The 13399-nt window shown below is 42.1% G+C and overlaps 1 protein-coding gene across 7 annotated transcripts in view; it reads right to left on the bottom strand.

The window, feature by feature from the left end:
* Nucleotides 1-13399, bottom strand: part of DENND11 (DENN domain containing 11) — a 61763-nt gene that overhangs the window by 34904 nt on the left and 13460 nt on the right. For 3 of the 7 annotated variants that reach the window (XM_007177025.3, XM_057550267.1, XM_007177023.3), the window contains exons 2-3: nucleotides 5928-6027; nucleotides 4824-5009 (exon numbers count right to left, since the gene is read on the bottom strand). In XM_007177025.3, coding sequence (XP_007177087.2) covers nucleotides 4824-5009; nucleotides 5928-6022 — 281 coding nt within the window. In that variant the 5' untranslated portion in view covers nucleotides 6023-6027. The remainder of the gene's footprint in view (nucleotides 1-4823; nucleotides 5010-5927; nucleotides 6028-13399) is intronic. The other 4 variants (XM_057550268.1, XM_007177024.3, XM_057550270.1 and 1 more) reach the window with 2 other exon arrangements.

Below are 13399 nucleotides of genomic sequence, written 5' to 3'. Positions count from 1 at the left end.
GCTAACATATATGTATGGAATCTAAAAAAAAAAAAAAAGGTTCTGAAGAACCTAGGGGCAGCACAGGAATAAAGACGCAGATGTAGAGAATGGACTTGAGGACATGGGGAGGGGGAAGGGTAAGCTGGGACGAAGTGAGAGAGTGGCATGGACATATATACACTACCAAATGTAAAATAGGTAGCTAGTGGGAAGCAGCTGCATAGCACAGGGAGATCAGCTCAGTGCTCTGTGACCACCTAGAGGGGTGGGATAGGGAGGGTGGGAGGGAGACGCAAGAGGGAGGAGATATGGGGATATATGTATACGTATAGCTGATTCACTTTGTTATACAGCAGAAACTAACACAACATTGTAAAGCAATTATACTCCAATAAAGATGTAAAAAAAAGAAAAAAGAAAAAAAAAGCAGGCGGTAAGAATTTCTCTCAAAGCGTCTATGAAACTCTCCCAGACACGGGAGTCTGCCCATTTATAAAGCCCAGATTTAGGCTACAGTCTCAGGGTAGTTGCCATTAAAACCAGGGCAAGATAGATACGCCAAGAACAGTGACCAGTAACCAGGCCACCATCTACTGACTTAAAAACTAAGACCTAGAGGAGATCTTGGCCAGTGGATATTTTTACATGGGATTGACTGGAAGCAAACAGACCAAGAAGCCTATTCAGTTTTTGAGGGAACTGTATTGTCACATTCTTGTCTATGGCCATAGCACCCTGAAATCGCCAGATCTCATCTGTATTGTCACATTCTTGGCCTATATAAGCCGGTGACTTCTCAACCCTTAAAGAAATCACTAGAGCCCCAAACCCACACCAGCAGGAAACATGTTCCGAAGCCATGCAGCTTTCCCCAGTGTTCACCAATGCCTGCTTCAAAAGTGGTTATGGGGGCTTCCCTGGTGGCGCAGTGGTTGAGAGTCTGCCTACCAATGCAGGGGACACAGGTTCGAGCCCTGGTCTGGGAAGATCCCACATGCCGCAGAGCGGTTAGGCCCGTGAGCCACAATTGCTGAGCCTGCGCGTCTGGAGCCTGTGCTCCGCAACAGGAGAGGCCGCGATGGTGAGAGGCCCGCGCACCGCGATGAAGAGTGGCCCCCGCTTGCCGCAACTGGAGAAAGCCCTCGCATAGAAACGAAGACCCAACACAGCCATAAATAAATAAATAAAATTTAAAAAAATAATAATAATAGCAACATGTTAAATCCAAGAGCTCACTAAGCATAGTATTAAAAAAAAAAAAAAAAAAGTGGTTATGGCACAAAAGGGATAAAGAACCCCCAGAAGGCAAAGCCAGGAGCCGTGGAGGAAACCGGACAAGGGGATTCTAGTGAGCAGGGCCCAGGTGTAGCCAGGAGCACGGCACTCTGTGAGGACAAGGGGTCTTTGCCATCCCTGCTCAGCAGAATTTCATTGTTATTATGGACTAACGACCGCTCATATTATTTCTCATTCTTCTTTTTCAAATGGGAGCTTGTATTGTGGTTCCTCTTCTACTTCTATTCTGCATTTGGGAGGTGGGAATGGAGGACGTGACGGTTCTTTCACAGCTTTCCAGGATAAGAGAACCATGTCCTGATTGCCTCAAATCACGCAGAAACCCTGGATTTCAGACTAGAAACATGAACCAGATGAGACTCTATGATGTCTCGGGGTGGGAGGAATGTCCTCTGTGTCTGGGAAGAAGAGTACACACGGATACTGAGGTCGCCGGGGGACAAACTGAAGCAGAGGCTGCTAAAATTTCCTCCAGATCCATTCTTCTCTTCTTCCTGTTTGCAACAGGAGCCCCCGAATTTTAACTGGTCACAAGGTCACCCAACTAGAGACTACCTTTCCCAGTGTCCTTTGCTGTCAGGTGTGTCTTTGTGATTGAGGACTTGACAATGGGATATGAGAAGTGACGTATGCAACTTTCAGGTCCTTCATTCCTCCCTACGGGCTGGAATGCAGACATAGTAGTGGTGAGCAGCTTCAAGCAGGTGAGAAGAACATCTTAGAACACAAAATCACTCTCAGGATATGGTAGAATAATAAGAGAAGCAGCGTGGGCCCCGAATTGCGGGGACGGCAGGCTGCTTGCCCTGACCACCCTCCTACCTCTAGAACATTACATGGGGAAGAATCTTCTGTCTTGTTTGAGCCAGTGTATTTTGGGGCCTCCGTTATCACCATTTAGCCAGGACTCTAATATAATACCTCCTTAGAATTTTTGGCTTTTGAACCACGAGAATGTATTGCCTCCTTGGGAAATTAATTTTTCAAAAGCAGTAATAATTTTTTTAAAGTGTCAAGATCCCAATAAAAAAAATTTTTTTTAAATTCAATGTTACTTCTGAGACACAAAACTGAGGAAAAATTTCAAATACAGAAAAATATGTATCACAGCTCCAAAATGTAGAGGAGCAGTTAAAACAATTAGAAGCATGCTAACTGCTTAACCATAGGGAATAATCGAGTAAGCTAATGGGACAGCTCTAGCACTACAGAGCTATTAAAATAATCATCAAAATGAAAAATATGGAGGACAATGGGGAGAAAACATATACATAACTGGTGTTCCTGAAGAAGAAGGGAAAACGCAGAGGAAAAGTTGAGTATTTTATTGTAGAAGAAAAGGTTCCTGAAATTAAAAATAAATGTCATATCTATAGATAAAAAGGGACAAACTATCCCAGAAAAAAACTGTTCAGAAACATCACAGATAAAGAATCTATAGGGATCTAGACAAAAGAGACTTCTCTGAAACAACCAATATCAGAATATTGCTGCACAATATTTATAGCATCCTGAGAGGAAGAAAGAAAAGATTTAAGGATCTTATACCCAGCCAAGAGTAAAGGTAAAAAAGACCAATACTATCAAGCACGCAAGATTTGAGAGAAGGCAGCACCCATGATCCTTTCATGAAAAAAAAAAGAAACAAAAGATGCTTGATGGCAAAATCTAACCAACCAAGAAATAAATCACGGGTTCTGGAACGTAGCAAGCCACAGTTAAGCCCTGGACGTGGTCGTAAACATATAACTGAGACTTAAGAATCATGGGAATCGGGGCTTCCCTGGTGGCGCAGTGGTTAGGAATCCGCCTGCCAACGCAGGGGACACGGGTTCGTGCCCCGGTCCGGGAAGATCCCACATGCCGCGGAGCGGCTAGGCCCATGAGCCACAACTACTGAGCCTGCACATCTGGAGCCTGTGCCCCGCAACAAGAGAGGCCACGACAGTGAGAGGCCCGCGCACCGCGATGAAGAGTGGCCCCTGCTCGCCGCAACTAGAGAAAGCCCTCGCACAGAAACGAAGACCCAACACAGCCAAAAATCAATAAATAAATTTAAAAAAAAAAGAATCATGGGAATTGTGATTACAGAACTAAATGTAATAAATCTCACAGTATATGAAAGTTGAAAAGTAAAGTCGGGGAGGCGTTCTGGGAAGAAGTATAAGATACCTGACCGTCTACAACTAAAACACAACCTAAAAACACCAATGACACCTATACAAAGATTTGTGCACTTTATTATATATACGTTATTTCTCAATAAGAATGACACTGTATCTTCATGTTTTGCAGTCTTTTTTCTTAACTCTGGAGGAACATTCCAAGAAATAACATATCTTACTGTGAAAAAAAATTAAAGTTTGACAATTCCTTCAGTTTCACTTACTCTTTTTCTCTGATATATACAAATAAATATATTTCAAACTAGCCTATTTGATAAAATTAAATCTTCATAAAATATTAACCCTATTTTTGTAAAATTATGTCTATTTTAGAATGGCATTCGCTGAATACTGACAATGGATATCTCACTGGGTGTTAAGATTTGGAAGAATTGTTAAAATTCATTTGTACGTTCACATAAATTTTTCAATAATAAACATTTTTTTCCCACAATTTCATATTCTTTCAAAGATGACCAAGATAGACTATATATCAAAAATTAAAATAACAATAACTTTTAAACGCATATGATATAAAAGTATGTATGTCCTATGGTGCCAAGTATGTATATATTATTTTAAAGTACACACACATGGGACTTCCCTGGTGGCGCAGTGGTTAAGACTCCACACTCCCAATGCAGGGGGCCCGGGTTCGATCCCAGGCCAGGGAACTAGATCCCACATGCGTGCTGCAACTAAGAGTTCACATGCCACAACTAAGGAGCCCGCAAGCCACAACTAAGACCTGACACAACCAAATAAATAAATAAATATTTAAAAATAAATAAATAAAGTACACACACATGCATACCAGAAGAGAGGCAAATGTGCCAAAATTTTAACAGTGCTTCAGGGCTTAGGGGTAGATTTTCCCTTCAAAATCTGAAATAAAATTAGGTTACTCACATGATGAAAAAAAAATGAATTAATAGTTTTGCAGCTTCTGTTAAAAATTCCCTTCCTATTACCCCCAATGATAATAATTATCTCCAATAATAAATGATTAGGCTTAAAAAAAAGTTGAGAGTCTATTTGCCTGGGGCGAGGAGATAATTACTGTGGTTTAAGGTAAGCAAAGATCACGTCAATGTCAACAAATTAATTCAACAAAATGGATGACAATATTAATATAAGCTGAAAGCAAAATCTACCCCAGCTGTCATTTGAGGATGAAGAATCATTTACGCAGGACGCTCGCTGGCTGAAACACAAAGACCACCACCCGAGGTGTGAGACTCAGCCATGGATGCTCTTGGTGAGGCATCTGCCGTTCTGATGTACAGCCTTTACCCCTGAGGGCTCATCCCAGCACACCAACTGGCAGAGCCCTGCTGCCTCTGCCCTCCCTGCACCCCACCCCATATGTAAGCCACATACCGGACTTGGTTCTCCAGGAAGTGCATGTACCGGTACAGCAGGGTGTAGGATGGAGAGAGGATGCCCACGGATTTCATCCGGGCGCCACGCTCCAGCTCGCTTTCCACAGGCATGTTGGCGAAGCAGGCCAGGCCAAAGAAGGGCCCCTTTCGGAAATAGCTAAAATAGACCCAATGTGTAGCGTGGCTCGAAATCAGAGAGAGAAATTTCATTTTACTTTGTGTTTTGCCTTTGAGATGCAGTCGCGAGCAAACGACATAACTGTGTCCAGGGCTCTACATGAGAAAACTCAGCCTGAGAAAAACCTTTTTTAGAATCTCAGGGGGACTATCAGCCCAAGCCCCTCAACCTCACAGATGGGACAACCAAGGCTCAAAGAAATTGTGGAACTCGCCAAGGGTCATCCCACTGGAGCCAGGACTTGATCTCTGCAAAGTCTGCTGCTGCTCAGTTGCCCATGACCATGGTACAGCCCTTCTCCTCCTGCATAACAACTGACCTGATGGGGGGACCTCTGTTTTATTAGCATAAACTGTGTTGATTCTCTCCTCGCTTCCTGAGTCTCTGATATTTTAAATAGAACATTTGACCAGAGCTGTCACTTTGTTTCCTTCCCCTTTCTCACACTTATGTCTGTCATGGTTTCAGCCCAATGAGAAGATGAAAGCTACTCCATCACCCTTACATTCTTTCAATTTGCTCCTCTCAAGAATCTTAATTACACAGGACTACAAACTGGCCTTACTTAAAGCTCGAATTTCAAGTTTTAGCACATACATGTCTTAAGTTAACGCAAATGCAACCGAAACTCTATTCCTTTATTAAAGCCAAACCTCAAGCAAGGCCCAATCATGTCTTAGGAAAGGAGAGAACCTCTATGGCAGGAGTTCTTAACATTTTTGGATCATGAAACTCATCGAGAACCTAATGAAAGCTTGGGAACTTCTTGCTAGCAAACTGATATAAAAACACAAACCAGTATATATTTTCAGGGCATTTACACACACTTCCTGAAAATGCCCCAATGAGAGCCCTTATTCTCTGGGGGAAAGCACAGAGGCAGAGGAAATGGTACCGAGAAGACTTGCAATCAGCAGTACTTACATGAAATCAGACTGAATTTTATGGGACCCACTGGCCATAGACTTGAACTCAACGCCTTCAAGGTCAATATCTTGAGGTAAGCACCATTCCACCATGTTTCCTGGGGGGAAGGGAGGATACAAGTTTAAAAGAGACAAAATCATTCAAAGGGCCTAGTGCAGGGCTAAGTGCACGTGGCTTCGGAGTAAATGTACTACTGACTTGACCACCAGGATGTTCAGGTGGCTCATCCCTCCATCGCCCACATATGCCAGCAGAGTCCCTGAGCCATCCCAAGGGCCAGGAGATGGGCGTTGAAGGCACCTCCGATCTCTGCCTTCAAATGAACACAGTTCTTCCTAGCGAGGCTGCCAGCTTTGGTTCTCCCATTCTGCTTGGCCACCTCCAAATCTCCTTCCTTTTGCAGCCTCACTTCTAAGTGCATGTTTTGACCCTCTACCCCCATTTCCTCATCTCGTACTCTCTCCTTAACCCCTTGAGATCCTGCTTCCATCTTGCCTTTTTATGGCCACTAATGACTCTGACAAACCCCCAAACTCTTTATAATTCGCATTTTCATTGATGTCTTTGTGGCAATTGATAATTCCTCAAAAATGTCTCCCCTTTTTCCCTTGACTCTCGTGACAGAATACTATTTTGGTTCTTTTCCTTCTTCTCTGATCAAATGTAGCTCTGCTTCCTTCCCTAACTCATTCTCCTCTCTCCTCAAAATGAGGCTCTTCTCCAAGGTCCAGACACCAGTTCTTTGCCTGCAGAATTTAAGGGCTCATTCACTTATCCCTAATTACTGAGTTTCTACTGAGCTAGATGCTGGAGCTCCAAAGTCAAATAAGACACAGTCCCTGACCTCAAACAGACTAGATTCCAGGGACAGATACGGAGATAAACAAGGAGACCAGTGATTACAGTTCTGGGGGCCGGGGGTGGTGCTGTGTGGTAAATTCTATGACAGAAGATAACATGGGATTTTAGAACGTAGCAATGACAAGCAGCCATCAGATTGAGGGAATCAGAGAATTTCACAAGAGCAGTGTTTCCTAGAGGCTTGAGAGAATGCTACAGAATATGCCCTACTGTTTTCTTGCATATTCAAAAATTTTCCAAATAAAAATACTAAGATACTTGTAAGATTTCACTTTAGAACAAACTCCTCATCAACACCCCAAACCCTAATTTCCCAGGCATTAGAAATACCATTAATAATCCCAGACAACAATGCTTTTCAGATGTTCGGGGCATCAGAGGTACCACATATCAAGTCTACCTGGACACAACCCAGTCTCCGAATGGGGTGGACATCACGGGATCAGCCTATCCTATATTCAGCAGCCTAAGGCACTTTCAAGTAGTTTATTTTCAAAAGAGGACTCATAAACTCAAACAACTAATCAGTGGGCTAAAACAGAAAGCATGAAAAAAGGAATTAAGATTTCACACAACAGAAAGGCTAGAACAATGTTGTATCTGTCAGGGTTAAAGACAAGAAAAAGCATGCTGCACGCTGAATGAGGGGCGAACGTGGGGAGAAAGGTAAGGTTTCACACACCGACTTCCCCCACATTCCTGTCTTTCCGCTAGCATCCCCGTCTACGGTCTCCTCGGTCCAGTGGCTTTCACCCTGTGTTGTGCATCAGGACACCCAGGAAGCTCACAAAGGTGCTGACCCTCCCCCCAAATCTACACGATCATGATCTGTGCCACGTGGGTGCTTCTGTTGACGAGCCTCCTGTGCACGCGGTCCTAACCCTTCATGATGGCAACAGATGGCCAGCCTAGGAGAGGGACAGCCTGCGACGTCCCTCTGGCAGACTCTGTCCTCTCACTTACTTACCTGCTTCTTCTGGTACCTGCTGCCTTGTTCCCCGCCCCCATGCCACTCCACGCAGGGTTCAACTTGCTCTTAGTTCCTTTCCTTAACCCAGCCCGTCCATGACTACTCAAGGACTTGTTAAAACTTTAATGTACCTAAACTTTGTGCTGAAGGATAAGTTTAGAAAAGTGCACAGATCATAGCTATGCAGCACAATGAGTTTTCCCAGCACGAACATACCTGTGTGAGCAGAACCCAGATCAAGAAGCAGGACATGAGCAGCAAAACAGAAGCCTCTCTTCTGCCCTGTCCGAATCATTAACCCTCTCTCAAGGCTAACTATTATCCTGACTTCTAACACCATAAATTAGCTCTGCTGTTTTAGAAATTTATATAAATGCAATCATAGTTTGTATTCTTTTGTGTCTGTCTTCTTTGGCTCAATATTTTTTTGCAAGATTCATCCATGTTGATGCATGTAGCAATAATTTCTTCATTTACTATTTCCATCCTATGCACGTAACACAGCTTACTTATCTATTTAACTGTTGATGCACATTTAGCTTACTTCTTATTTGAAGCTATCACAAACAGCACTACTGTGAACAATTCCATACTTGTCATCTGGTGACTACATGTGCGGTAGCTTTGTAATGTGTGACCCGGCTGGGCTGATTCACATTTCTCAGCATTCCCATTTCCGTTTGAGACTGGGGAGGTGAAGTGAAGCAGTAGCCATATTGTGTTTATGTTGGAAGGCCAGTGTGAGGGCATCAGGTAACTCATGGGCGTTGCTGCTTACCTTGCAGGCTCATCGCACTTGGGGGGGGTGGCTGGCAGGCCTGCTGCCAATGGATCCACCTTCCCTGGGTCCTCTGTCAGCTTCTCTGACTCCCACCCACCCCAGGCGTGTGCTTAGTTCCATAATGAAGGGCACCAGCTTCATCAGGTCAGGGCACCACATCATTAGAACAGGAGGCAGCGACACACTGACCTGGGTTCCCACCCACCCTCATGAGTTCCAGCTTGTTCTCCTTCTTCTCAACTTTACTCTCTTCTTCCTAACTGTCCGCTCAAGAGACTTCAAGCTCCACCATCAGACACAAGGCAACAGCTTTACACAGGCTTTCTAACCAGATCCCACAACAACTGCACAAGATCAAATCCCTGCAATAAATCCCTTTATTTATCTCCCAGTGGTTCTGTTTCTTTGATTAAACCTTGACTTTGACTGACACAATATGCACACATTTCTGTTGACTACGTCCCTAGGAATGGAACAGCTGTAAAAATGTTTGCATCACTGCAAACTAAGGAAACTTTAATAATTCCCAAAGCAGTGTTTCCCAAAGCTTAGGTGACTAGGGCTTCTGCAAAAAACAAAATTTGTAAAAAAGGATTTTGGCCAAACAATCTTTGTTTAGGTTAAACAAAGACAGACATGTTCCTTTACTGCAGAACTTCTCAGAGCCTTTAATGTTTCTCTACATTACGAATCTCTACGAGATCAATACCATGCTAAATGTTTCCAAAATTATTTGGCCAATAAACCTATTTTTAAGGAGCATCTTAAGGGCCAAATTTTATAGAAGGCTTTTTTTTTTTTTAAAGAAATACCACTATATTAGGGGCTGCAAGTTGACCCTTAGTACATACCACTCCTCCTTTCTTATAGGGAATAGGACCTCCTATTCTTAGCCTGGCATATGGCCTTCCAAATGGTGACTACGTTTCTCTGTACCTTCTTGCAAATAGGTATGGCTACACAAGTAAATTCTGGCCAGTGGCATACAGGCAGAAGTGAGGTGTGTTTTTCCAAAACGTGCCTTAAAGGGAAGGAGTATGTAGTCCCTTCTTCCATCCTGCTGCCTGGCATATGGATGTGGTGACAAGCCATCTTAAATCATACAGGTGAGGGCATCAGCCCACATATCAAGGAGGGGATGATGGAGTGAGAGCCAACTTGAGTCTAGGTCCTTGGATGACCCCATGGATCTGAACCAGCATTCCAGCCCTGGAACGGCTATCACCTGACTGTTAAGTGAAAACTAAACTCTTATCCTGATTAAGTCACTGTTAATTTGGGTCTCTGGTATTCATAGCCAAACATACGTCTTCTTACTTAATACAGCTGATCTGAAGAATAAAGCCCCCAATTCCTCAGCCTGGTTCTCAAAGCTTCTTTCTTATTCCTCTGTGCCTGGCCAATCCTCACTGTATAGGAACTGAAAGAATCAGACAAAGTGAATGACACCCTGTTAGTTACATCCTTCTCTTCTAGATGGATGCAAGCCCCTCTAGGTCGGGGAGAAAGGTCCATCAGGGTCAGGCCGGTGAATCACAGAATGGAGCATGGACTCCAGAACACCACTCTGGGAACAGTTCTTTATCCCACAGGAAGAACATTTCTGCTGACACACTCCTTGAATGAAAGGAAAGTAGATAAAACTACTATGGCCCTCATCCCAGCCTAATACAATCATCGTCTTAGATGTCTGTCTCCCCAGGAGACTGGACTTCTTAAAGGCAGGAACTCTGCTTGTTTATCTTTACATCCCAACATAGCACAGTGCTTAGCACAAGACAGGATGGACATTAAAAACAAAAACAAGGCAAAAACCCAGCTTTATAGAGGATATGCATGTTTTTAAAAAGCTAGTATTAATGACATTGTGGTTATGTAGAAAAATGTCCTTTTTTCTTAGGAGGTTTATACTCAAGTATTTAGGAGTGAAGTCATGTCTGCATTTACTTTCTTTTTTTAAATTAATTTATTTTATTTACTATTTTTTATTTTGGGTTGCATTGGGTCTTTGTTGCTGTGTGCAGGCTTTCTCTAGTCGCGGTGAGCGGGGGCTACTCTTTGTTGTGGTGCGCGGGCTTCTCACTGTGGTGGCTTCTCTTGTTGCAGAGCACGGGCTCTAGGAGCACAGGCTTCAGTAGTCGTGGCACATGGGCTCTAGAGCGCTGGCTCAGTAGTTGTGGCGCATGGGCTTAGTTGCTCCTCGGCATGTGGGATCTTCCTGGACCAGTGCTCAAACCCGTGTCCCCTGCATTGGCAGGCGGGTCCTTAACCACTGCGCCACCAGGGAAGCCCTGCATTTACTTTCAAATGGCTAAGGAAAAAAGTTTTTATCTGTATTTAGTCAATTCTAGTACAGTGCTTGCTGAATTTGTACCAACACAATTGATATGTTAAGAACAATGTGCACAGAGGGAATTTCACATTTGCTAAGCTATGGATTTAATGCAATCTCAATGAAAATCCCAATAAGCTATTTATGGATACTGACAAGTTAATTCTAAAGTTTACATGGAAAGGCAAAAGGCTGAAATTAGCCAATACAATACTGAAAAGAACTAATACTGCCTGATTCTAAGACTCACTATAAAGCTATAGTAATCAAGACAGTATGGTACTGGCACAAGATTAGACAAATAGATCAATGGAACAGACTAGAGAGCCCAGAAATAGACCCATGCAAATATAGTCAACTGATCTTTGCCAAAGGAGCTAAGGTAATACAATGGGAAAAAAGATAGTCCTTTCAACAAGTGGTGTTAGAACAACTGGATATCCATACGGAAAAAAAATGAATCTAGACACAGACCTTACACTTTGCACAAAAATTAACTCAATATGAATAGTATACCTAAATGTAAAATGCAAAATTATAAAACTTCTAGAAGATAACATAGGAGAAAATCTTGGTGACTTTGAGTTTAGCAATGAGTTTTTAGATACACCACCAAAAGAATCATCCATGAAGAAAAAATTGGTAAGTTATACTTCATTAAAATTAAAAACTGATCTGTGAAAGACACCATTAAGAGAATAAAAAGACAAGCTAATGATGGGGCAAAATATTTGCAAAAACATACCCGATAAAGGCTTATATACAAAATAAGAACTCTTAAAACTCAACATTAAGAAAACAACTCAATTTAAAAAATGGACAAAAGATCTGAACAGATATCTCACCAAAGAAGACATACAGATGGTAAACGTGCATATGAAAACATGCTCAATATCACATATCATCAAGGAACTGCCAATTAAAACAATGAGATCCTACTAGACACCTATTAGAATGGTCAAAATCCAAAACGCTGAAAACACCAAATGCTGACGAGGATGTGGAGCAACAGGAAAGCTCATCCACTGCTGGTGGGAGTGCAAAATGGTACAGCCACTTTGGAAGACAGTTTGGCAGCTGCTCACAAAACTAAACATATTCTTACCACATGATCCAGCAATCATGCTCCTTTGTATATTTATCCAATGAGTTGAAAACTTAGGTCCACACAAAAGCCTGCACGTTAATGTTTATAGCAGCTTTGTTAATATAATTGCCAAAAATTGGAAGCAACCAAGATGTCCTTCAAAAAGGTGAATGGATAAAAAAAAACTGTGGGATATCCATATAACAAAATACTATTCAGCAATAAAAAGAAATGAGCCACCAAGCCACGAAAAGACATGGAGGAAACTTAAATGCATATTGCTAAGTGAAAGAAGCCAGTCTAAAAAAGCTATATTCTGCAAAATCCCAACTATGTGACATTTTGGAAAGGAAAAACTATAGATAGTAAAAAAGATCAGGGGGTAAGCAGAGATGAATAAGCAGACCACAGAGGATTTTTAGGGCAGTAAAACTATTCTGTATGATACTGTTATGGTGGATACCTAACATTGTGCATTTTTCAAAACCCAGAGAATGTACAACAGGAAGAGTGAACCCTTATATAAACTATGAACTTCAGATAACAATAATGTATAAATATTGGTTCATCAATTACAATAAATATACCACGCTAATGCAAGATGTCAATAATAGAGGTAACAGGGGGGCCGGGCGGGCAGGTAGGGGAAGAGGGTATATGGAAACTCTGTACTTTCTGCTCAGTTTTCCTGTAAACCTAAAATTGTTAAAAATAAAATAAAATTTATTAATTAAGAAAGGTAATAAACTAATTAACCTAGGTTAATAATCCTGGGGTAGTAATGATATTGTGGTTATGTAGGAAAACGGCCTTATTCTTAGGAGATTTAAACTTAAGTATTTAGAAATGCAATGTCATGATGTCTGAAAGTTACTTTCAAATAGTTCAGAAAAAAAAAGTATATTTATATATCCTCAGCTCTGCTATAATGCTGGCCATATTTGTTCCAAAGCAGTCGATATGTTAACAATTCAATCATAGGGAATTTCATGTTTGCTGATATGTGATTTTGATCTCAAGGTTCACAATGTGAACACAGAAAACTGCACCCAGCTGTAGCACTACACAAAACGCATCTCCACACAACACTCAAACATCTGCCTGCTACCTTGGTTCACCATGTGTGTTCTGAGCCACACTTATCTCCTCTAGTGTTACAACTTTCCATCCAGTTTCACAAAGCCCTCTTCCTCTGCTTCATTATAACTCACAAGCTCAACCCTTCCAACACCCACCTTCGTATGCAAAGCAGGTCTTTTTTAAGGTAGAGTGCCGTATTTTGAGTACTGATGTATTTCTTAATTATTTAACATATGTACAACCACCCTACCACTTTTATTATGTTCCTATCTTTCTTTAACGTGTCACGGACAACGTTTTTGAGTGTTGTGCCCCTCACCCCATCTTCCCCATAAGCCCTGTGATTTTTACTGCATGA

This window comes from Balaenoptera acutorostrata, chromosome 7, assembly GCF_949987535.1.
Source record: "Balaenoptera acutorostrata chromosome 7, mBalAcu1.1, whole genome shotgun sequence".
NCBI lineage: Eukaryota > Metazoa > Chordata > Mammalia > Artiodactyla > Balaenopteridae > Balaenoptera > Balaenoptera acutorostrata.
Note: the sequence above shows the minus strand (reverse complement) of the source record. Positions and strands in the feature narration are given on the sequence as shown.